We start from the raw sequence: 26,307 nt of genomic DNA, 5'->3' as shown, positions 1-26,307 counted from the left end.
TAGGTGAGAATGTGTCCTGAGGAAATGGACTGTGGGATAGGACAGGTAAGACTGGATCCCGCAAGTAAAGTCTGTAGTGTAGATAGGCAAAAAGATTTTTCTTATTCTTTTGTGTCTGTTACCTGTTGTTTTCTATCTACGCAGTGGGCTGGGGCTCCTGGTATGATCACGTGAAAGGTTTTTGGTCAGCGAAAGACAAACACAACATTTTATATGTTTTTTTTGAAGATCTCAAAAAGGTGAGCACATATATAGGCATATATTTTATTCATGAAATTAACAACCTGATTTTGAATTGGTGGAGACCTTGGTATATAAAGATTTTATTTTTGTGTGTTACTTTCTGCTGGATTTGCATAGTAAAGAGAATGGAATCAATGTCTAAGCCCTTGTACACACGGTCTGAGAATCCGTCGGAATGTGTCCTATCGGACCGTGTTGTCGGATAATCCAACTGTGTGTGGTATGCCTCGGAATGTTTCTGTCGGAATATCCGTTGGACCAAATTTTCCAACATGTTGGAAATATTTTCCGACCAACTGGTCCGATAGGACATACTCCGATCATGTGTAGAGAATTTCGATCGGACAAAGTGCCACGCATGCTCAGATCAAATTCCTACATCAAAGCTATTGGCTACTAGCCTGAACGTATTCCCGTCGTAACAAAATGACGTCATCACGTTCTGAAAGATCAGAATTTTCGACAACTTTGTCCGACCGTGTGTATGCAACAGTTTCGGACAGAATCCGACGGACAAAATCCGACGGATTTGGTTGTCGAAATGTCCGACCGTGTGTACAAGGGCTTATAGGTTCTACCTCACACAAAACCCAGTCATTTAAGGTCCAGTGCTGGCAAAACAAACTTCCAAAGTGATGGAGGACAGTTTAGACCGAATGGAATAAATAACCCTTCCTGATCCTACAAAGGCTTTTGGATCAATGCTGTAGCTCAGAATATTCCCACGCCATTCTTTATAACTGATTAGCCTTCATTGTAAGAAAACCATTCAAAATAGTTTAACCTTATTGATTTGGGCATCACAATCCACAGCTTAAAGGCTCATATCCAAGAAACCTTTTCCATACCGATTGTAAAATCATCCCTATTCAAGAGAATACTGATATCATCCTGTTCTTTGTACAGCAATGTAGTTCACTTTCTTCATATATTCCGATTACTCTCTCTCAGAACCCCTCACAGGAGATTCGGAAAGTGGCAAAGTTTCTAGGTAAAGAACTGTCAGAAGATTTATTAACCAAAATTGTGAAACTCAGCTCCTTTGAACACATGAAGAATAACCCCATGGCCAATTATTCTGAATTCCCTAAGGAACTTCTTGACCAATCGGAGAAAGGCTTCATGAGAAAAGGTAGGTTGTAACGTTGATAAATGGGTGCTAATGATTTTATCCATTCGAACGTCAAGACTGTGTGGAGCCCAGGCATGTACTGGCCATTGGGACTACAGGGAGTTTCCCGGTGGGCCGATGGCTCAGTGGGCCGGTTTCGGTGACAAAGTAATGGCTGCATGCCTCGCCCTCAACTTCATACAGTGATATGAGACAGATAGAAAAATACAGAGGAGAATAAGTGAAATAATAAAAGAGGTTAGTGAGGACTCCTTATGTTATGCTACATATGTTTTTTTTTTTGCACAATTGCGTATAGTTTTATATACTGTTTTATGCTTGTTTGCAAAATTAAAGTGGGCTGGTCTGGATGAAGTCCAGGGCCAAATTTTTGTCCCAGTCCAGCCCTGGTGGAGCCAGTAAAGTCCTGCCCTAAATACACATCAGTGCTTTATATTTACAGCACAATTTTCTACAAAAAAGGGTAGTAGCGTTGAACATGGTTGAAGTCAGTCAATGGGTAGGTAAGAATTCTAGAAGGGGATATTGCGGGAATTATTTGCAGCTGCTGCATCCTTCGTGTATGGCTTATTGCCGTGGGTGGAGTAAGAAAATCATCCTAGAAAACATAGTGTAATTGTGGGTTGCTGGGTGCAACTGCTGTATAAATGAATAACAGAAGATGGGGTCTAGGTGGATTTCTCCCTAATCATCACATGAACTTACTTCCATTTTCTACAGGAGGGTTAAAATGTGAGGGGGGGGGGGGGGGGGCATAAAATTGTTACTGACATTTTCAGAATTTGTCTTTTTGTGCTGGCAGGTAAAGTTGGAGATTGGAAGACATTGTTCACCGCTGAACAGAACAAGATCTTTCAATTAGATTATGAACGTCAGATGAGTGACACCACTCTGAAATTCCCAGATCCGAAGTGAAGAATGGATATGGATGCTGCTAGCAATTAGGATAAGTCCCTGTTTTGGGCCTGGCCATCGGGTACCTTCCTTGCACTGCCCCATCACTTCAGTTTAGTTAATAAAGTCCTATGTTCTTTCATATTACAACCATGGAAATAAAACATAGGTATGGCTTTAAAAATCTAACACTGGTCTTATTGAAGCAAATTCCATTCTCATACAAGCAGGAATTGCAGTCACTAAAAACATTCATACATTAGGGATGATTTAGGAAAGGCAAATTGTCTGTGCATTGCAAGTGCAGTTGCACTAGATCTGAGCGGAATATGCAAGGAAAATGAAAAACATTTTTGCTTACACATGATTGGATGATAGAAATCAGCAGAGCTTTCCCTCATTTCAGAGCTTCTCCTCAGATCTAGCGCAACTGCACTTGCAGTGCACAGACTATTTGCCTTTAGTAAATCAACCCCCGATGCATTTCCTTACTTTCATATGTAATTACAAAAAGAGAATAAACGAATTCTGTATCTGACACCTTTACAAACCATATATTTTCACCTAGATCCTGCTCTTTTCCTGCCTCAGAGTTGTTCAGCTGTCACATACTGTGAAGGAAGATGACACAACAAACAGTGACCTTATGTGACCATTGTACACAGTGCTGCTCAGCTCTTCTGTAACCTTGAATCACTTAGGGACCAAGCCAAAATGAAAATCTGTGGAGAAGCTCCAGTGTATTCACGCAATCCGTAAACAAAATGTTCTGTCAATTCTTTATAGTTTCCTGGCACTAGGCGAAAATATACAAATTTGCAGCTCTGGCGCCTGATTTTGGCCTCCCTCAGTGGCGTCTGGTACTCAAAAAATTTTTGGGGGGGCGCAAACAAACTGAAAAAAAAAAAAACATCAATAGCAACCACTGTGCCATCAAATGCAGCCACTGTGCCAAACACTGCCACTGTGCCATCAAATGCAGCTACTGTGCCAAACACTGCCACTGTGCCAATCAAACGCGGCTACTGTGCCAAACACTGCCACTGTGCCATCACATGCAGCTACTGTGCCCATCAAATGCTGCCACTGTGCCAAACACTGCCACTGTGCCATCAAATACAGCTACTGTGCCAAAAACTGCCACTGTGCCAAATGCAGCTACTGTGCCATACACTGCCACTGTGCCATCACATGCAGCTACTGTGCCCATCAAACGCTGCCACTGTGCCATCAAACACAGCTACTGTGCCAAACGCTGCCACTGTGCCCATCATGTGCTGCCAGTGTGCCCATCAAATGCTGCCAGTGTGCCCAACTGCCCATCATATGCTGCCAGTGTGCCCATCAAATGCTGCCAGTATGCCTAACTGCCCATCATATACTGCCAGTGTGCCCATCAAATGCAGCCAGTGTGCTCATTAAATGCTGTCAGTGTGCCAAATACACACCATATGCTGCCAGTGTGTCCATCGAATGCTACCAGTGTGCCCCGCCTGCTTGCCATCTACCTGGCACTCACCCTGTGTCTGTGGGGTCTGCGAGGCAGCGGGTGACGGCGACGAGCGGTGTCCTTCATGCGTCTCCTCTCCTGCCTCATCTCCCGTCCTCTCCTCCTGATAGGCATCCAATAGTGGCGCCTGTCATTTCAGCCAATCAGGTGACAGGTAACAGACCTGAGCACCTGATTGGCGGAGAGGCAATTCAGTGTTAGAAAAGCGAATAGTCATTTGCTTTCCTAACACAGCTGAGTGGACTGCGAGCTCCAAGCATGGCACTCGCAGTTCACCTATTTTGCAACCTTACCTACCAGCTCCGCTCCTGCCGTGTGTTCCACGGAGTTTCTGACATCACTTCTGGTTTCCCTCTGGCACAGGGGATCAGGAAGTAACGTCTTAACGCAAAAAACAAAGCACCGGGCGGAAGGTGTTCGGCGCAATGAAATGCTCCACAAAGCAGGTAAAAATCCTGCAAATGAAGCGCCTCATCTGCAATCTCGTGATTGCATTGATGTGGCACTTCCCATAGTGCACTGTGCCCGGCGCCCAAACACAATGCACTTAAAGGAAATTTTTTTCAATTTTTTTTAAAGGACCTTTTAAAAAAAAAAAAAAAAATATATATATATATATATATATATATATATATATATATATATATATATATATATATATTTTTTATTTTTTATTTTTTTTCACTGCTGGCGGGCAGTGCCCGTGCACCCCTTATGGGCGCGCCACCACTGGCCTCCCTGTTACATGCTACATGAAGCATATACAGCAAAAATCTACCCTAAAAGGTTTCTGAGTATGCTAGAGCTCAACTCCAGGAGTCTGTAAGTGTTAACGTACGACCTGTTCATCCTACTAGTACATCTGTTACTTTTCCACTATTTGTTATAAAGTGCCAGCTAAACACATTCCAGGTACAAAGTCTGAGCATGCAAGAGAGGGTGGCTCCGTTCCTAAATACAGTGGGACCATGGAGAACAAAGGAAGCCACCCTCTAACAGAAATCAGATCACAGCACCAAAAAAGAAAAACAGATTTTAGTGTCACTTTAAGTTAAAGAATAAGAAATGAAAGCCTAATTCCAACTAACAGTTTTTACAAAATAAAGAATTAGACCACATGAATAAAAGCAGACTGTTGAAAGCACCCGTCAGTGTTATATGGTTTGTCCAAACCTTTTTTACTGTAACGTCTGCTAGACAGCTCGGCCTGGAAAAGGAAACGGAAAAATTATGGAAAATTGTCATCAAATACTTACCATAATTTTCCTTTTCTGGCCTACCCTCACGTCAGCACATAATGGGTTAACGCCTCATTTGGCGCCCAACCCCCATGGCCACCTTTTCCTAGCCGCATCAGCCCCGGAAGATTGTACTCCCTTCCTGACCTGTCCTTTCTTTCCCACAAAAAGAGCGTAAATTAAAAAAAAAAAAAAAAAAAGCATTATTTTTCACTTTTTGCTATAATAAATATCCCCCAAAAATATATAAAAAAATATTTCTTTCCTCAGTTTAGACCGATATGTATACTTCTACATATGTTTGGTAAAAAAATATTGCAATAAGCATATATTGATTGGTTTGCGCAAAAGTTATAGCGTCTTCAAAATAGGGGATAGTTTTATGGCATTTTTTATTATTAATTATTTTTTTTACAAGTAATGGCGGCAATCTGCAATTTTTATCAGAACTGCGACATTATGGCAGACACATCGGACAATTTTGACACATTTTTGGGACCATTAGCATTAATACAGCGATCAATGCTATATATAAATGCATTGATTACTGTAAAAATGTCACTAGCAGTGAAGGGGTTAACACTAGGGGGCGATCAAGAGGCTAATGTGTTCCCTAGTGTGTGTTCTAACTGAAGGGGGGAGGGGACTGTGCATGGGAGATGACAGATCGCTGTTCATAATCTGTATGAACAGACGATCTGTCTGTTCTCCCCTCAGAGAACTGAAAACTGTGTGTTTACACTCACAGATCCCGCTTCTCTGTGTGTCAGCGGCGATCGCTGGAGCCTGGCAGTGATTGTGACTGTCGGGCACTCGCATCGGCTCGCCCAGCCATAACATTGTTTCGCTCATCTGTGCCATTCTGCCGCAGTATAGCTGCGGCGGCTGGCCAGCAAGTGGCTAGCTGAATAAAAGACAGCACCTCCCCCACTGCCGTGTTCGATAATCTAGCCAGCGACAGGCCACTTGGGAGGGAGTCCTGTGCTGACGTGAGGCTAGGCCAGGAAAGGAAAATTATGATAAGTATTTGATAACAATTTTCCGTATTCCTGGCCATACCTCACATCAGCACACAATGAGATTTAACTACCTGAATAAATAGGTGGGAGATAACACATGAAAAGAAACATTGACAATCGCAGAAAAGCTGCCAAAGACAAAAATTATTTATATGTCTCGTTCAAAACTTTGCAGAACTTGCTGACTGCAGGCCTAGCTTGTAAAGTTGAATGAATGACGGGCTCTCATCAGGCATGTACTGGCCATTGGGACTACCGGGAGTTTCCCGGTGGGCCGATGGCTCAGTGGGCCACTCTGATGTAAGGGGGCTGGTGATGGGACACTCTGATGTAAGGGGGCTGGTGATGGGACACTCTGATGTAAGGGGGGCTGGTGATGGGTCACTCTGATGTAAGGGGGCTGCTGATAGGACACTCTGATGTAAGGGGGCTGGTAACAGGACACTCTGATGTAAGGGGGTGTTGATAGGACACTCTGATGTAAGGGAGTGCTGATAGGACACTCTGATGTAAGGGGGCTGGTAACAGGACACTCTGATGTAAGGGGGTGTTGATAGGACACTCTGATGTAAGGGAGTGCTGATAGGACACTCTGATGTAAGGGGGCTGGTAATAGGACACTCTGATGTAAGGGGTTCTGATGGGACACTCTGTTGTAAGGGGGTGCTGATGGGACACTCTGATGTAAGGGGGTGCTGACAGGACACTCTGATGTAAGGGGTGCTGATGGGACACTCTGATGTAAGGGGTGCTGATGGGACACTCTGTTGTAAGGGGGTGCTGATGGGACACTCTGATGTAAGGGGTGCTGATGGGACACTCTGATGTAAGGGGTGCTGATGGGACACTCTGATGTAAGGGGTGCTGATGGGACACTCTGTTGTAAGGGGGCTGCTGATGGGACACTCTGATGTAAGGGAGTGCTGATGGGATTCTCACAATGTAAGTGGGCCGGTCTGGATGAAGTCCAGGGCCAAATTTCTGTCCCAGTCCAGCCCTGGCTCTCATATACTCTTCATCCTGGCATAATTGCCCCAAAGGCTGTCACCCCTGTTCTTGAGCAGCAAAATGAAAAGGATTGTCCACTTTCCTCATGTCTTTGATCTTCACATGTACACGGTGTCTTCATGCTGTATACCAGGGGTCTCAAACTGGTGGCCCTCCAGATGTTGTGAAACTACAAGTCCCATCATGCCATTGCCTTTGGGAGTCTTGCGCTTAACTGTCAGCCTTGCAATGCCTCATGGGACTTGTAGTTTTTCAACAGCTGGAGGGCCACCAGTTTGAGACCTCTGCTGTATACTCAGTAACTCTATGTGAATGCTTGGAGGGACTGTCCTCTGGTTTTCCTGGAAACTGGATACCACTTGGAGATGCACATAGTATCATTAAAAAAGACACAACAGGGATCTTTGCAGGAAAGTGCTGCAACCTCCAACATCCTTCTGTCTGAAGCAACTGCTGTCAGAGGAACTAGTTTTACCACTAGGGACCGCAATGGAAATTAAGCTATTGGAGCAAAGGATGCCTGTATGAGCGCTTTCAGAACCAAGCCTAGGTCCCATGAAGGGAACAAGAATTTCTTTGGTGGTCCTATATGGATTACGGCCTGCATGAAGCATTTATTCAATGGACTTGTATACCAGACCAACCTCAAGCGCCAAATGTAAAAATGTCTAGAGCTGGGGTATTTGCGTTTAGGGCTTCTGCTCCTAAAATCATGCAAAATACCATAATGAATTCCTTGAGCACTCTTTTGAAGATATGTCCCAAGCCCCCCCAGTACCTTTGTTAATCTTCTGTGCCACTGACAGGTGTGTTGAGCTCATATGTGCAAAGAAATATGGAAAAAAAACATAATTCTGTCACCAAGAAAAACAAACAGGTACCTTGTCTCTTTAAAGAGGAAGTAAAGGCAGTAAAAAAAAAAAAAAAAAAAGGCAACCTGCAAGGCAAAGGCATTATGAGCTAGTATGCATAGCATAACTTACCTGAGAACGAAGCCCCCGAAGCGGTCCTCCGTCTTCATGTTCGCCGCTGCCATGTATCCCGGAGTGGCTTCCGGTTCTCGCTGCTCCGGCGCTGTGATTCGCTGGAGCCGCGATGACGTCACTCCCGCGCATGCGCACGGGAGCCGACACGAGCGGCATGTCGCCGCGATCTGCGGCCTGCCCGGTGCACCTGCGACAAAACCAAGTGCATCGTCTAACTCCGTTGGCTGTCTTTTTGTAAATATCTCCTAAACCGTGTAGGTCTAGGAGATATTTCTTGGACCTACAGGTTAGCCTTAATCTAGGCTTACATGTAGGTCAAAGTGGTTTTTAAGGGTTTACAACCACTTTAAGACCCATACGCTTTAATCGAATTATTTAAGCAGCAGCAGGTCAGGTCAGACGGCCTTCCAGAGGCAGACAGGACACACAGAATCTGAGACAAAACCAAGCAGACTAACTCCGGGAACACACAGCACAGCAGGGGAGCAAACAGCAACAAGTCTTTACCACACAAGAGAAAACTGGCAGGACCGCAGAGAGAGGAGAGAAACCAATTCTTCTGCCGGCTCTAAGACTGTTTTTTTTTTTTAATCTCAAATTAAAAAAAAATATATGAAATATATTAGACATTACAGAGCCCAAAACATATGCATTCCATTTGGATAAAACATTGCATCAAACTGACATACAACATGGTGTTAAATAACAGATTAGAACTGACTTCAAATACAAGTATTAAGTCAGAACTTTATACCTCTTCTGTCCGGAGGTTCTAAGACTGTTTAAGCTGCTGCTTGGTCACTGGCAGTTGCTACCCCACACCGCCTACCTCCCTGCCCTCTGTGACATCATCCACCGCTGCTCTCAGACTGAACACAAAGCCAGGAGAGCGACACGCTGCCTATACAAGACAGGAAAACCCCAATGGTGACATTGCAGAGCTCCCAACTTTTGAACTTCAGAATGAGGGACACTTGAGGAAGGAAGTAACCTTGCATAGCGCACCACTGCAAATGTGGGCATGGTAAAACTTATGAAAGTGGGGGGAGCTTTTCTTATTGTTCCGCAAGCAAGAGTATCATGGGCAGGAACTGGCCACTTTGCTTGATGTTCGGATTCAGGCACGACTGTGCCATTCTTCCCACAAATTCTATGAATTTGGGAACAAATGTGGGAGACTGCACAAGCTCTCAAACGTCAACATGACTCGGGGTCATGTTCATAAGCTCACCACCGCAGCGGGCCCTTCTGTGGTACATTCATCGAAAATAGCTAACGCTTTTAGGGACCACTACACCCAGCTATACCATCTCCCTGATACTCTGCCTGGTTCCACATAACCTGCAATATTTGGAGGAAGCCAAATTCCTGCAGCTCACTACCCCAATTAGCAACCAGCTGGACACCCCTATCTCCCTGCCATAAATTGAGGCAGTCATTAAAGATCAGTCATTAAAGAAAGAGCCCTGGCGGCATCATGAACGCCTATTATAGGAAGTTTCCATCACTACTCTTCAGCCCCACATGTGTGCCTATTTCAATGCTTTGGCATTGGGTACTGCGATGCCCAAGGAGGCTTTGACGGCCCACATTACAGTTCTCCCCAAGGAAGGTAAAGACCACACGGTCTCCTGGGAATTATAGGCTGATTTTGCTTTTGAATACCGATATTAACAAATTTGGCAAAAATTTTGGCCAACTGTTTTAAACTGATCCTTCCAACGGTCATACACCTTGATCAAACGGGGTTCATTGCAGAAGGAGAGGTCAGGGAAAACTCTAATAGAGTGATCCAGTTAATTCATTGGGTTGAATCATAAGCTACGTGCCCTCCCTGTCTTTTGCTTTCCACAGATGCAGAGAAGGCGTTTGACAGGGTGGATTGGACTTACCTACGGACGGTGTTGGCCAGACTTGGTCTGGGTCCTAACATGCTGTCATGGATATCCTCCCTTTACAGTTCCCCAGATGCGAAAGTGAATGGGCTGTTATCGGACTCATTATTCGCAACGGGACGTGACAGGGGTGCCCTTTGTCCCCCCTCATTTTCGCTTTAACCCTCCAGCCACTGCTTAACAAGATACACCTTAACAGTGCCATTAAAGGTTTCGCGGTAAGGCCAACGGGACATAAGTTATCTGCTTATGCGGCTGATATACTGTTCTATGTCTCAGACCTCTCGATTTCTCGCTTTAATATGGCCGAACTCTCCGCACTGGCCTCTCCCAAGGACCATCCATGTCCCGACAACTTGGGATGCCTTGAATGGGAAGGGACAACTTTCCCCTTTGATTTCCCCCCTGGCTCCATTGGGGAACATCCCTCCTTTTTCAGGGCTTGGTTGGCCGATGGAGAGACATGGTGTGGCAGATTTAATCAAGACCAGGGTTTATTGCCACTGGCCACATTGAGAATACAACATGGGTCTTTCTCCATGAATGAATAGCGCTAAAGACAGCTCCAACACTTTGTTCATAACCCATCCCAAAGTGTTCGATCCCCTACCATAGTGTCCCCCTTTGAGTGGATCTGTATGTCTACCTCTGTTATTCCACATACTATATCTGTGCTGTATGAATTACTACAGTCATTGGAGAGCTGGGGGGAAACCTGTTTACATAAGGGAATAGGAGAGAGACCTTCAGCATGTCTTTACTGAAACACAGTTGGACCCAAGGTTGTAAAAGATTTAAACATCCCTTCAGAAAATAGCTGATGTGCATACTTCAGGCCAACACGGGCCCAGCGGTGTACATCAGGTAAATAAGTAGGTTCAGCCAAATCGCCATTGAACCACAAGAGGGCGTTAGGAGACAAGGCAAGAGGAGAGGCCTGAAGTCTCTGACTGCATAAGTTACATAGATATATAGTAAGTGAGGTATAAAAAAAAAAAAAAAAAGCCACAAGTCCATTCTATGTATGTGATTATATGTTAGTATTACCTTGTATATCCCTGTATGTTGTGGTCGTTCAGGTGCTTATCTAATAGTTTTTTTTTTTTTAAACTATTGATGAACCCCACCAGTGGAAGGGAATACCACATCCTTGCTGCTCTTACAGTAAAGAACCCTCTACGCAATTTAAGGACCCCCACACCATTCTAATGTATATTGCCGGGATCGGGCAATACATTACAGCCATAAGCAATTTGAGATGAAAAATTTTCCTTTTGAAATATTTTGCTGTGATTCTTTTCTAGACCTGGGGAAAATGCACTACTTTACAGTCAGACTAAGGGGACCCCCCCCCCCCCCCCCCCCCAATAAAGGAATATTTCAGTTTTATTTTTTCACTTTAAGCATTCTTAAAATCACTGCTTCTGAAAAAACTACCTTTTTTGCATTGATACATGTCCCCTGGCCCAGTAATAGGCCTGGAGATCGGGTAGCGCTAGCCCCCCTCTCTGCACCGGGAGTTGTAGTGTTTTGAAGGAGATTCTAGGGGAACGAGAGGGCCATAGGAAGGTTGTAGGTAGGGTGTTGATTTCTCTAAAAAGCTTCCTACATAAATACACTGGGGCATGCCAAAATACATACAGTCAGGTCCATAAATATTGGGACATCAACACAATTCTAATCTTTTTGGCTCTGTGCACCACCACAATGGATTTGAAATGAAAGTAACAAGATGTGCTTTAACTGCAGACTTTCAGCTTTAATTTGGGGGTATTTACATCCAAATCAGGTGAACGTTTGTATATGTGCCTCCCACTTTTTAAGGGACCAAAAGGTAATGGGACAGGTTAACAATCACCCATCAAACTTTCACTTTTTAATACTTGGTTGCAAATCCTTTGCAGTTAATTACAGTCTGAAGTCTGGAACGCATAGACATCCCCAGACGCTGGGTTTCAACCCTGGTGATGCTCTGCCGGGATTCTACTGCAACTGTCTTCAGTTCCTGATTGTTCTTGGGGCATTTTCCCTTCAGTTTTATCCAATTATTGCATAACATTCCACTTCTTTCCCTTTAACTCTTTGGTTGCTTTCGCAGTATGCTTCGGGTCATTGTCCATCTGCACTGTGAAGCGCCGTCCAATGAGTTCTGAAGTATTTTGCTGAATATGAGCAGATATTGCCCAAAACACTTCAGAATTCATCCTGCTGCTTTTGTCAGCAGTCACATAATCAATAAATACAAGAGAACCAGTTCAATTGGCAGCCATACATGCTCACGTCATGACACTACCACCACGTGTCATGGTTATGCAATAGTTTGTCTGCTTACCTGTCTGAATGTGTTCATCTCTAGAGACCAGCCAACTATCACCTGACTGCTTTTATAATCCCTCCTCTGGCATGGCTCCACCCTAGCTCCTATCAGGGAACTCTATATTAACCTGTGCACTGCAGGCCAACCCTGCTGATCAACCTTTGTGTGTTTGGGTTCCTGTTACCTGCTGTGTGCTCTTCATTTGTTTCCGTTACCGATTTTGGCGTCTCCTCGACTAGCCCTGTTTGCCTGTGACCCTGAACCTTTGGCGTGAACTCTGCTGTCCTTGTCTGCTTGTGACCCCGACCTTGGCTTATTCCCTTACTAACCCTATCCTCCTGTTGCCTACTGTGGGTGTGAGCTGGGGGACCCTGGGGGTTGCGACCTGGAGCCAGTTGCAGCCCAGTCCAGCCTCACCACTAGAGGCTCTGGTGAACACCTGCTGGCTCTTAGACTCCATGCCCTAGGGAATCTTACGCTCTAACCCCGGTGGGATCCATCTTGTTGTACTGGCGGCCCTGCCTTCCTTATCACCTTGACTTCCGTCTGCAGCAGTCAGCCGTAGGGTCCACTACTTTGCAATGCACTCCTGATCCCAACGGTGTGCATGAGTCACCTGGCCTCAAGGTGACCTGACAGTTTGATCAGCCATGGACCTGGCTGACATGCCGCTTCCTGCAGTCGATCCTTTGCAGGGCATAGTTCGCAGACTCAAGACCCAGGAATCTAATCAGACTCAGATGATGCAATTCCTTCAAGATCTGGCTTCCTGCTTCAAGCAGCTGCAGGCTTCCTTGGGAACCCCGAACCTGCAGCCTCAAGTACAGTCACCAGCTGCACCTATCGCACCAGTTGCATCCACGCATTATTACTGCCAGCTCCGTCCCGTTTCTCTGGGGACTCCAAGGCCTGCAGGGGCTTCTTCAGCCAATGCACCATTCATTTTGAGCTCCAGCCTTAAAACTTTGTCTGATCGGGCAAAGGTAGCCTATATCATTTCCCTCCTCTCCGGTGAAGCTTTAGCCTGGGCTGCCCCCCTGTGGGAGAAGAATGATCCGTGGTTTCCAACCTGTCCGACTTCTTGAAGCCCTTTTGTAATATCTTCGAGGAGCCAGCCCGGGTTTCTTCTGCGGCTAGTGCCTTTTTACGCCTTCGCCAAGAATCTTGTTCAGTGGGACAATATGCACTTCAGTTCCGCATCCTCACAGCTGAATTTAGCTGGAACAATGAGGCCCTGGTTGCAACTTTTTTACATGGCCTCTCTGACCAAGTGAAGGACGAATTAGCAGGAAGAGCTATCCCTGCTAGTCTGGACAATGTAATTTCCTTATGCAATCAGATTGACATTAGTTTCCAGGAGAGGTCATTGTGGAGCATCCTCTGCCTGCTGAGGAACCCATGCAGCTGGGCCGGACCAGACTAACCCCAGAAGAACGTGCTAGAAGCAGAACTCTGGGCGGCTTGTGTCTTAATTGTGGGGGCAAGGGTCATTACCGGGCCAGAGAAGGAGCTCGGAGAAGAAACTGCTTACATGCACGCAGCTGGACACGCCCCCACATGGAAAGAAGTTTGGACCTTACACAGCAGGTTCTGGCAAGCGCTAATATGGGGGGGGGGGGGGGGGTGTTGACATGGAGGCAGAAGGAAGAGTGCTAGGGAGGCTAGTCCTGAGTTGATACACCACAACAAATATGCCAAGTTGCATGATGTTGGGGATATCAGCTCAGGGGTGGCAGTGCTGGAGCAGGCACCCTCCCTTAGCTGCCAGGGGAATGACTGCTCTAGTAAGGAAGGGGCCAATAACACAGGCAAGGTTAGACAGGTACTGGTGGTAGGAAACTCAATTATTAGAAGGACAGATAGGGTAATACCGTATGTTGTTTACTGGGCGCTCGGGTGCGACACAATGTAGATCAGATGGACAGATTATTGGGTGGGGCTGGGGAGGACCCAGCTGTCATGGTACACGTTGGTACCAATGACAAAGTAATGGAAGGTGGAGCATCCTAAAAAAAGGGTTTTGTGTTCCTAGAGAACTGGGCTGACTTTTCAGTCAGTTACCAGATCTTTAGTAGGGACGTGCTGCACCTTAATTCCTCTTGTTTATGCATGTGCTGGGCAATGAGCGGTGTGGCCGTAGGAATATACCAACCACTTGAACAGAGCGCTTAAAGAGATACATCCTCCATGCAGTCCATGTTCAGAGGGAGTGATTTAATAGTGGCGACATTTGATCTCTGAGATGGGATCAGTATAGCTGGTAAGCGTCAGTATTGTTGGTGGTGGAAAGCCTTTCTCTGCAACTCTGATGACACTTCTTTTCATTGGTGCGGTGTGATAAAACACGGTGGAGATGACAAGCAGAATTACTGTTGACTGGGAAATGGACTAATATTTGAACATTTATATATAGATTCCTTTGTCTGTATTTTTTAATTCATTTTTTTTATTTATTTATTTACTTGTTTCACACAGTGTTTTGAATCATTATAGCGCAGCTTGTTTGGAAAAAATTTGAAAAAATTAAGATGAAAAAACAGGGGTGATAACCCTTCCCTATGTTTTCCAAAAAGCTTAAAAATAGATTTTTTGACTGGAGCTACACTTTAAAAATGTACCAGTTCAAAATTACAAACAGATTCTACTTAAAGCGGAGGTCCACCCTAAAATGGACCTTCCCCTCATCGGAATCCTCCCTCCCTCCGGCGCCACAATTGGCACCTTTCAGGGGGGAGGGGGGTGCAGTTACCTGGATAATCCAGGTAACTGCACCCACTTCCGGGCTAGCTCTCTGCGGAAAGGGGCGTAGATTACGCCCCTTTCCGCAAGTGCCCGCCCCCTTCCGCAAGTGCCCCGCTGCCTGCTGGGAAACACACAGATCCCAGAGGCAGCGGCTCGCGCATGCGCAGTAGGGAACCGGGAAATGAAGCCGAAAGGCTCCATTTCCTGATTCCCATACCCAAGATGGCGGCGGCAGCACTCGAGTGACGATCTAGAGATCGGCTTCGGGTGCCGACATCGCGGGCGCGCTGGACAGGTAAGTGTCACTATTTTAAAAGTCAGCAGCTGCAGTATTTGCAGCTGCTGACTTTAAAAAAAAAAAAAAAAAACGCGGAGTCCCGGCGGACTCCCGCTTTAACACAACAAACCTACACAGTCCCTGTCTTGTTTGCACCGCCTGTATACTGCTGTTCTGAGTATATAGGGCCTGGGGGCCCCACGCCTTTTTTTTTTAAATTTGGGTACGGGGTTCCCCTTAATATCCGTACAAGACCCAAAGGGCTGGTAATGGGCAGGGGGGGCTACCCATGCCATTTTTCTCAATGATTTTCATCCGTATTGCCGGAACCAGACATGACATTAAAACCGCAAGCAGTTTTAAATGACTTTTTTCCCCATTAAATGTCATTTTGTGCAGGGACTGTTCTAAACACGGTAAACACGTGGCACTTCACAGGCATACTATAGACACCCCCCCCCCCCCAGGCACGATATATATATATTTTTATATATATATGGTCGGGACCCCCGTGAGTCCGGTCGTGGGACCCGCGGAACTCGATCGCCGCGGGCATCCCCGCGATCGTCTCACGGGACGGCTGAATGGAGGAAATGCCGTGTAAACAGCATTTCTCCATTCTGCCTAGCAACTAGTGACGCTGATCTCTGCTCCATGTGATTGGAGCAGAGATCAGTGTTCACTAAATGAAAGCCCAACCCCCCCACAGTTAGTAACACATGACTAGGAACACTTAACCCCTACACTGCCACCCACTGGTTAACCCCTTCACTGCCAGTGTCATTTACACAGGAATCACTGCATTTATATAGCAGTGATTACTGTATAAATGACAATGGTCCCAAAAATGTGTCAAAAATGTCCGATGGGTCCCCCACAATGTCGCAGTCACAATAAAAATCGCTGATCGCCGCCATTACTGGTAAAAAAAAAAAAATAATAAAAAAATTATTAATAAAAATGCTATAAAACTATCCCTATTTTGTAAACGGTATAACTTTTGCGCAAACCAATCAATAATCGCTTATTGCGATTTTTTTAACCAAAAATATGTAGAAGAATACGTATCGGCCTAAACTGAGGGAAAAAAAATGTTTTTTTTATATATTTTTGGGGGATATTTACTATAACAAAAAGTAAAAAATAATGCGTTTTTTTTCAAAATTGTCGCTCTATTCTATAACAAAAACCGCAGGGGTGATCAAATACCACCAAAAGAAAGCTCTATTTGTGGCAAAAAAAGGACGTCAATTTTGTTTGGGAGTCACGTCGCACGACAGCGCAATTGTCAGTTAAAGCGACGCAGTGCCGAATCGCAAAAAGTGGTCTGGTCTTTGACCAGCAAAATGGTCCGGTCTGCAAGTGGTTAAAATCAGTGCTCCGTTTAAAAAAAATAAATAAAAAATTGGCATTGATCGATGTCCCTTGGGGCAGGAGTCGGGTTCCCAAACCCTTTTTAGGACAATATCTTGCATATTGGCCATTAAAATTAGCACTTTTGATTTCGAAGGTTCGAGTCCCATAGACTTTAATGGGGTTCTAAAGTTCGTACGAATTTTCGGTCCGTTCGAAAGTTCTGGTGCGAACCAAACCAAGGGGTGTTCGGCTCATCCCTAGTCAGTGGCAAACAGTGGTCTTGCCCTAATGTTCTTTTTGGACAGAAGAAGCTTGTTCCTAGCACACCTCCCATGCAAAAAAGATTGGTGCGCTCTTTGATTGTGGATGCATTCACTTTGGTACTATTGCAAGCATTATCTGCAGATCCTGCTACAGTAAATTATGGGGTTCTTTTGAGGGTTTGTTTAGAATGAAACAGCTATCTCTTGGGTTGAATTTGCTGGGCCTGCCAGCCAAGGACTAATTAGAGGCCATTTGAATATATATGCCACCAAATTAGTTTCTTTATATTTTAATGATTAATTTCAAAACTGCTGTGTTAATGCTAGTTACAGACTTTTCCTATAATTAGATTTTATCTGTTAGAATTTATAAAACAGAAAAGCAAAAGATGGAAACATTGTAACTCATCCCCATCATCCCTATGCACACACTGACAGTCTCTTACCTCTCAGCCCTATGGACACAACACTGATGGTCTTTACCACCATCACCTTGTTTCCATAAGTACAGACTGTAGGTCTCTGCCACTATCAGTTTCCCACTGCCACATGTATGATTGGAAACTCTGCCCCCACCACCCCTCTGCCATATTTACACATCCCTTTACCCCTATGCTGTATGTACACTTTTCCAGTCTTTACCACCATAAACCTTTTGAACTGTACACCTTTTAATTGGGCACACTCATTTCACACACAGCAAAAATAAAAGGTTGATATTGTCCCTTACCAATGTTTATACATACACCCGTTTACTGTTTTCTGAAACCCAAAATGACCACAATTCAGTTAGATCTCAATAATGACGGAAGACATAATTCAAAAATGTCCAGAAATTTTTTCATAGTGGTATTCTCTGCCACCTTCCAACAGTCAGTCCTTGTCCATTCCACACATCAGTGATCTATGTCAGTTCACAGCCACATACGGTCTTGTATTTATAAGTGGTTTTTAGAATATTCATCAGCTAGAGTGGAACTTTCTGTATGAATTTCTTGAACCACATGAATGTAGTGGCAGCACAGAGACCATACCTGTAAAAGAAAAGGATCATTGCACATTAAATGAGTTTGGCTGGCCTCAAATTAAAAAATAAGTCTTTAATAACAAGCTACTGATGAAAAATCCTTTCTATTCTGATACAATGGACAGATGTTTAAGAAGGTATGGGGGGGGGGACAGGGGGACACTTTTCCAATTATAGCTAGAACACAAGCTACATTTGCTGGATGCCAGGGTTCTGCACCAGTACAGTAGTTCTTAAGAAACTACTGCTTTATCAGTTCTGGAGAAAACATACTCTCAGTTGTCAGTGCTTTTACAGATTTATATCCGGGACCTGACTTTTTAAGGTGGTTGTAAACCCTTACAAACCACTTTGACCTACAGGTAAGCCTAGATTAAGGCTTACCTGTAGGTCCAAGAAATATCTCCTAAACCTATATGATTTAGGAGATATTTACCTGAAGACAGCCACTGCTGTCTATGGCGCATGCGCCGTAGACAGCGGCGTGCAGGCGCACTGGGTAAGCCGCAGATTGCGGCGATATGCCGCGAGTGTCGGCTCCCGTGCGCATGCACGGGAGTGACGTCATCGCTGCTCCGGCGAATCACAGCGCCGGAGCAGCGAGACCCACCAAGAAGATGGACGTTCTGAACTACAGGGGACAGCGGTGACTTCGCTGGCTCCTGTGTCAGGTAAGTGACACATAATGGACTACTATGCGATGCATAGTAGTCCATTATGCTTTACCTGATACTGCCAATGGACGCTTTATTCTTTACGGCAACTATACTGGGCTGACTGACTCCATGAATTCTGCGCTCATTTTTCCATGCTTCCTTAATAGAAAAGGAAATATAATTACCATGTAACAATGTACTGCATGTGCTCATTCCTCAATGTTACCCTCGTCTGTCCTCCAATGGGTCCACCAGGAACTGTGTTGGCTGTGATAATATGCAAACAGTAGTTAATTGCACAGTTTCCCTTTTGCATTATACACAAATAGAATATTGTTAGGCCATGTTAAAAATTGTTGGGTGCAATGCAATTTTACTGTATGTGCCTTCTACACACGGTTTTAAGTGGATCCCATTGACTACTATTACACTATGCGTTTTCTGCAGCATGCAGGACTTTAATGCGCGTTCATAAAAATGCACGGTTAAATAGAAGTCAACAGAATTACTCATACAATTGCACTGTGCCCAAACTGTATTGCACCAGTGTGAACCCGGCCTTAAGGAGAAAATACCTTTTTGTACCCAAACATTTTTTTCCCAGTAAGTCATTGCTATGGGTATAGCTGCTGGCTCAAGGAGGTCGTACAATATGCAAATCAAAAGAGGCAGAGCCCCAATTGGCTGGGTACTCCCTTTCAACTAGTCAAAGATAGAACTCTTAGTGGAGGAGTGTCCACTAGTCTAGTGTAAAACAAGTGCAAGTAAAGTGGTATCATACGGTTTGGGACTCTACTACTGTATTGACCTCACAATTTAATAATAACTATACTACAATTGTGTATTTACTATACCTTGACATACAGGGGCTGGCTGTTAGTTTCTTATTGCACTGTAGTTTTAAACAGTGTATTTGTTTTTAAGTCTTTACAAGGTTGGCTTTTTGTTTTTTTATTTAGTTTTTTTCTCCCTATTTATGGGGCTCTAGGAAAAGCGCTTTGCAGGCGCTTCGGCAGCAGGGGTGGGGGGTGGTTTAGCGGTGTATTCACCACTCCTAAACCGCTCCAAAAGATTCTGACTTTTTCTAATGTCCTGCAAGCGCACCACTCCAGTGTGAGAGCTCTCTGGGGCTGCAGTCGAGGCGTTTTTCAGGCACTTTCCACACGCTATTTCTAGTCCTTTAGTGCCTGAAAAACGCCTCCAGTGTGAAAGGGGTCTTACACATACAAAATAAAAAGGTGTCTGTTTGCCAATGAACTTTGGAAGAAGATTGTTGCATTTTTTTATGTCTTTGCACAGAGCATTAATGGTTATAAATTGGCTTGAAGGTCAAATAAAAATTCTGACACTTGTAGCATTTTTCTATTCCACCTATTTATTTAAAAAATTAAGCTATTTTTCGCAAACTTTTTTTTTTTTTTTAACAACCACTTTAATATCACAGCCACATTAACCACTTGCCGACCAGCGCGCGACGATGTACGTCGACAGAATGGCACGGGCAGGCAAATGGGCGTACATTTACGTCCCTTTAAATTTGCCGCCCTGCCATCGGGAGCGCGCCGCCGGCGGCGCGCTCCCGCGCTGGTCGGGACCTCCGTGAGTCCGGTCGCTGGACCCGCAGACTCGATCGCCGCGGGCATCCCCGCGATCGTCTCACGGAGCGGCGAAATGAAGAAATGCCGTTGTAAACAGCATTTCTTCATTCTGCCTAGCAACTAGTGACGCTGATCTCTGCTCCATGTGATTGGAGCAGAGATCAGTGTTCACTAAATGAAAGCCCAACCCCCCCACAGTTAGTAACACACCCCTAGGAACACTTAACCCCTACACTGCCACCCACTGGTTAACCCCTTCACTGCCAGTGTCATTTACACAGGAATCACTGCATTTATATAGCAGTGATTACTGTATAAATGACAATGGTCCAAAAAATGTGTCAAAAATGTCCGATGGGTCCCCCACAATGTCGCAGTCACAATAAAAATCGCTGATCGCCGCCATTACTAGTAAAAAAAAAAAAAAAAATTATTAATAAAAATGCTATAAAACTATCCCTATTTTGTAAACGCTATAACTTTTGCGCAAACCAATCAATAATCGCTTATTGCATTTTTTACCAAAAATATGTAGAAGAATACGTATCGGCCTAAACTGAGGGAAAAAAATGTTTTTTTATATATTTTTGGGGGATATTTATTATAACAAAAAGTAAAAAATAATGCGTTTTTTTCACAATTGTCGCTCTATTTTTGTTTATAGCGCAAAAAATAAAAACCGCAGGGGTGATCAAATACCACCAAAAGAAAGCTCTATTTGTGGGAAAAAAAGGACGTCAATTTTGTTTGGGAGCCACGTCGCACGACTGCGCAATTGTCAGTTAAAGCGACGCAGTGCCGAATCGCAAAAAGTGGTCTGGTCTTTGACCAGCAAATTGGTCCGGTCTGAAAGTGGTTAAGCAGGTGAAATAAAGTGGATGATAACTCCAAATGTAAAACATGCACAGTCCCCACAAAACTTCCAAAAATGCAATAGATTGTGGCATAAAAAAAATGATCTGGAGCACATCCTGATTACAAGGACAACTTACTGATTTCCAAGTGGGTCTGGAGAGAATGACATCATGAAGCCAATCTGCCTGGTTAATTCTAACTTTACAGGAAACAATCTTTCATAGTGCTGATAGTCAATGAGAATATTGCCTTCACATCCTTTTTAAAAGATGCATCTGCAAGGTATTTCTGTAACACTATCATTTATCCAGGACACATAATAGCTAGAAGTAGCCAGTCACATTCTCTGTAATGCTGAAGATGTTCCACCACTTATCTATGTAGTTTCCTTACTTTGAATTAATTTTGGGAACATACCCCTGCATTTATAAGCACACAAGTAACTCAGTCACCTTAATCCAATTACCATGGTGTCATTAAATGTGTGAGGGTACATTTTTGTGTTGTGAAAACACATTTTTCAAATTAACATAATCCAATTATAATGATACCATGAAGTCAACTTATGCCTACAGGTATGTGACTCAAGCAATGAACACATGGACCAGATCCAAATCACCACGATAACTGGATTTATTTTAATAATACTTAATAAAGGATTGTTGTATAAAAAGCTTTCCTTAAAGTGAAGATCAGCCAAGATATTGTTTTCAGTTTTGGATGAAGGATCTGTGTCAGATATTTTTGCAGTGTTTGTTCTAAGGACACAACAGGAAGACCTAGGTACAACGGTCACCAGAACAGAGCAAAGACATTTCCTTAAAGCGGTCTTGTACTCAATTTTTCAAGTTGATATAATTTAATTCTCTTAGGACCATAGATGCTCAAATGACCTTTAAAAAAAAATAATAATGCCGTAATTACCTTTTAGTAGTAATTAGTTTCCTGACTTCCGGGCTCTCCTCCCGTGGTGAGTAGGTGTGTTTATCGCCTTTCCCCGGCCTCGCAAAGCCCCCTGGGAGCTTTGTTAGAGTCTTCCCAGGAATCAGTGGGGAACGGCGTCATGCCGAAATCTCGTGAGATTTCGGAACCAAGACGCAGGTCACGTGACGAGGGCGTGTTCGAAAAAGCCATTTTAGAAGTGGGCAGGCAAGTATTTATTTGGTTGCCATCACAACAGGGCAGGAACTTCCGACGACGCCGCCCGTTGTGATGGCAACCCGAAATCTTACGGAGCTGCTCGCTGGTGTCAATGAGCATGCGCAGGATCGAGCGGTGAATGCTGGGAGCACAGCATTCACCGCATCCTGGAACTAAATGCTTGTGGGCTTCAAATGCCCACAAGCAAAATGGAAACAGCCGGGAGGAAGTTTTATAACTTACATTTGCGCAAGAAATCGGCAAGCCGGGGAGAATAAAACTACAAGTAGTGAGTACTAGAATTACATGACAAACGAAAAAAAAAAAAATGATAGGTCAGCGGAATCCTGCTTTAAGAGGTCGAAAGCAATAAAAACAAAAAAAACCCCCACTAAAACAGACATATGTCTTATCACAACATGCTGGAAAGTACACAATGGGGGTGATTTACTAAAACTGGAGAGTGTAAAACCTGGTGCATCTCTGCATAAAAACCAATCAGCTTCCAGTTTTTTTGTTGAAGTTTAATTGAACAAGCTAAACTTATGCCGCGTACACACGAGCGGACTGTATGGCGTACTTAGTCCGTCATACAATCCGACGGACAGTCCGTCGTACTTTCCACTGAACGGACTTGACCACACACGGATACCCAAACAGTCAGACGAAAGCTTGCGCGATGACGTGTACAGCACGTACAACGGGACTAGAAATAGGAAGTCCAATACACACCAAAGCACCCTTCCGCCGTGTAAATCCTTTCTGGGCATGCGCCATTCTTAGTCCGTCCGACTAGCATACTGACGACCGTATTGTCCGCTGAAACCAAAGTATGACGGACAGAATTTCGAAAAATCCGAAATTCTTAGTACGCCGGACTGCACGCTGAAAAAGTCCGCTGAAGCCCACACACGAGCGGACTGTCCGCTGAAATGTGTTTCGACGGACTAAGTACGCCATACAGTCCGCCCGTGTGTACGCGGCATTAGAAGCTAATTGGCCACCATGCACAGCTGTAACAGATTATGCACTTTTCAGTTTTAGCAAATGGAACCCATTGTGCTCTGTTTCTCTTAACACCACAATGGTTTATAAACGGTGATCAGTGTACAGTGTCTCCGCTACCAGAATGGGGAGGGGAAGGGCTTTATTTCCTGTAATGACACAACACAGATTAATTGCCATACATCAAATCTTGTCAGTCTTACCAAGACTGGCATCAACAAATATCGGCTCTGCCCCAGTCAGTTTTGCCATGGCTTCCACATCCCGGTAATGCCAGCTGTTTCTCTCAGGATCATTTTTCGGAACAAATGGCTTGCGCTGCTCTGAATGTCTCATAATACCGACTAAATCCACTTCTCCTTCTACCTACAGGAAAACAGAGGACAGCAGCTCACTATTCTCCTGCACTGTATATACACTATTAAAAAACTTTATTGTATAAAGGTACTTCTTCCTTCCTCCTTCATTGTCTAGTGTAAATGTCACCAGTATCTTCTTTCTACATTGTATACTGTACTCATACTCTAAGCTCTCCCTGTCTTTTCGTACTTCAATGCATACTGTGCGCCACTCCCGTCACTTCCCCCTAAACTATACTGTACTCACTTGTCCTTTCCTTCTGCATTTTATATTGTTTTTCTCACCTGCCCCTTTATCCGTGTCTCAGGATTAATCTTCTTTCTGGGAATAAAACCTCGGTTAACCAGGATTGTAATGCTGGAGAAAGAGAAGAGGAGACATATTTACAGCTCTTGACTCCTAACTCAGTGTATCAGAGGTTAGCTGTTAAACAATCGTGTAGCTGTAATAATATGATGCACGTGGATTTGTAGCACTCTTATGCTAAAAACATTATTAATCGTAATATTTTAGGTCCCCCTATTCCTTGTAAAAAAAAAAAAAAAAAAAAAAAAAAACTTAGAAAAAACAAAAACAAAACTTTGCTCATTTGCTCCATACTCTAGCGCTGCCCCATGGGTCTTCTCTAGTGATCAAGCATCGGTCTTCTTCAGGGTTGAATGACGTCCAGCATCATTCAACCCATTTCCTGTGAGCCTTGGGTGACAGGCATCACCAAAACACCATAAGAGGAAAGCTACAGAAAACATCAGGAAAAGGCGTCACATTTTTATCCTGTCCTTTGATACAATTTTATTTAACCAAGATCCTAGATCTAAAAATGTTAAATACTCCTAATATATACACCTTGCTGCACAGAGTTATTTTGTGACTGCATGGAGAAATTTAAAGAGTGCAAACATTGCCTGAATGCTGTAATATGGGAGAGCTATTAATAATCTGTGCCTCTCTAGAACCATAACAATTCAATTATTATAACCAAAACCCCAATTCCCGAATGCCACCCTATATATAGTCAAATACCTAACACAATACCCTTAACCCATATATAGCACAATTTCCATTACTACACCCCTACTTCCTATAAAACCACTACTTTAGACCCCTTTCACACTGAAGGCGTTTTTCAGGTGCTTTAGCGCTAAAAATAGCACCTGTAAAGCGCCTTCCATGCCTCCCCAGTGCTTTCATACTTGGGCGGTGCGCTTGCAGGACATTAGGAAAAGTCCTGCAAGCAGCGTTTTTTGGGGGGAAATCTATAGGCAGCACTGCCGAGGCGCCTGCAGAGCAGCAACACGGGCGCGTTTAACTCTTTATTTGGCTGCTAGCAGGGGTTAAAAACACTCAGCCAGCGGCCGAAAGCCGACGCTTAAACTACTGCTAAACCCCACTCCATATAACAGGGGTGTCCAAACTTTTTTCAAAGAGGGCCAGATTTGATAAAGTGAACATGCTTGAGGGCCGACCATTTTGTCTGACATTCTTTAAACCATTAAAATTCGGTCTAAGTGTATTCGTCCGAGCATTAATACACAGCCCAACAAGAATTCTCTTGCCTTTGTGCTGTGTGTGGTGAATAGATGAGCTCAGGTGTGTTATTTGGATATACTGTATTTAATCGGCTTATACCACGCACCTTAAACTTTAAAAAGGAAGTTTCAGAAAAAAAAAAAGGATGAGCGCCGACAGACATACAGGAGAAACTCCTGTTTTTATCGACGGCCTCTTTAATTGAAAGTCCCGCCTCCTGTGATGGGCAAAACAGTTGTCCAATGGCAGCGCAGGAGACTGGACTTCCTTTTACACAGGATGCTGTGTAAACAGGAAATACTCCTGTATCCACGGCACTCGTCCCGCCCCCTCCATGGCAGCCAGCATATCTATCTTTTGTGGCCCCCGGCGATCAGGGATTCGTTGGGGGCCACAAAAGATATATATGTCAACATTACCAGGCGGGCCATCCGAAACCGGAACGCGGGCCGCGATTGGCCCATGGCGATCGGGGATTCGTTGGGGGCCACAAAAGATAAATATGTCAACATTACCAGGCGGGCCATCCCAAACCCGGAACGCGGGCCGTGATTGGCCCATGGGCCAGACTTTGGACATGCCTGATATATAATCTAAATGTCATTATTATACCCAAACCCTACTGTAGCCTCCCATCCTTTATGAAACCAAATGTACAGTTCTATATTCTCCACACCATAAACTAAAACAAACCCCCCTTGCTATACCTCCACCCTATATATAACCAAAGTCCCATAACCATCACATATACAACTGAATTCTCAGTACTATATCCCCACACCATATACGATCCCATTACTACACCTCCCCATATATAATCAAATTTGCATAACAATATGACTCTTCCAGTATACAAACAGATCCTAATTACTATACTCTCCTATCCTATATACAGCTGTATCCTCAGAAATAGCAACCACAACCCATAGATAACCAATATTCTGGGTACTATGCCACCCATCCCATATATAATCAAATCCCCATTACTATAACCATATCCCTATTAATACTTGTAACCAAATTATATCTCGCCACTTTTATAACCAAACTCCCCCAGTACTATACCCTCCACACCACATACAAAATTTCCATCACTATACTTCCACTCGATATATGATGACATTCCTATTACAATACCTCCCCACGTATAATCAAATTCTCATTACTACACCCTCCACCCTGTATAAAACCAAATTCCTAATACTATAAACCCCACCCCATATACTCCATTCAACCAAAACATTAAGACCACCGAC

The 26,307-nt window shown here is 44.1% G+C and overlaps 2 protein-coding genes across 2 annotated transcripts in view; one reads left to right on the top strand and one right to left on the bottom strand.

Annotated features, from left to right (window-relative positions):
* Window positions 1-9: 9 nt before the first annotated feature.
* LOC143981382 (sulfotransferase 1C4-like) lies at window positions 10-2,458 on the top strand. Its single transcript, XM_077479198.1, has 4 exons — window positions 10-45; window positions 87-239; window positions 1,195-1,375; window positions 2,178-2,458. The coding sequence occupies exons 1-4, from the start codon at window positions 10-12 to the stop codon at window positions 2,288-2,290; spliced, it is 483 nt and encodes a 160-aa protein (XP_077335324.1). The 3' UTR covers window positions 2,291-2,458.
* A 14,696-nt stretch (window positions 2,459-17,154) lies between these two features.
* The window catches only part of LOC143981380 (surfeit locus protein 1-like), a 21,594-nt gene continuing 12,441 nt past the window's right edge, over window positions 17,155-26,307 (bottom strand). Inside the window, exons 6-9 of the mRNA XM_077479196.1 lie at window positions 23,806-23,878; window positions 23,365-23,527; window positions 18,749-18,830; window positions 17,155-17,914 (exon numbers count right to left, since the gene is read on the bottom strand). Coding sequence (XP_077335322.1) covers window positions 17,848-17,914; window positions 18,749-18,830; window positions 23,365-23,527; window positions 23,806-23,878 — 385 coding nt within the window. The 3' untranslated portion in view covers window positions 17,155-17,847. The remainder of the gene's footprint in view (window positions 17,915-18,748; window positions 18,831-23,364; window positions 23,528-23,805; window positions 23,879-26,307) is intronic.

The sequence above is a fragment of the Lithobates pipiens genome, unplaced genomic scaffold (assembly GCF_037356315.1).
Source record: "Lithobates pipiens isolate NorthernLeopardFrog02 unplaced genomic scaffold, aLitPip1_a1.2 Scaffold_140, whole genome shotgun sequence".
NCBI lineage: Eukaryota > Metazoa > Chordata > Amphibia > Anura > Ranidae > Lithobates > Lithobates pipiens.
Note: the sequence above shows the minus strand (reverse complement) of the source record. Positions and strands in the feature narration are given on the sequence as shown.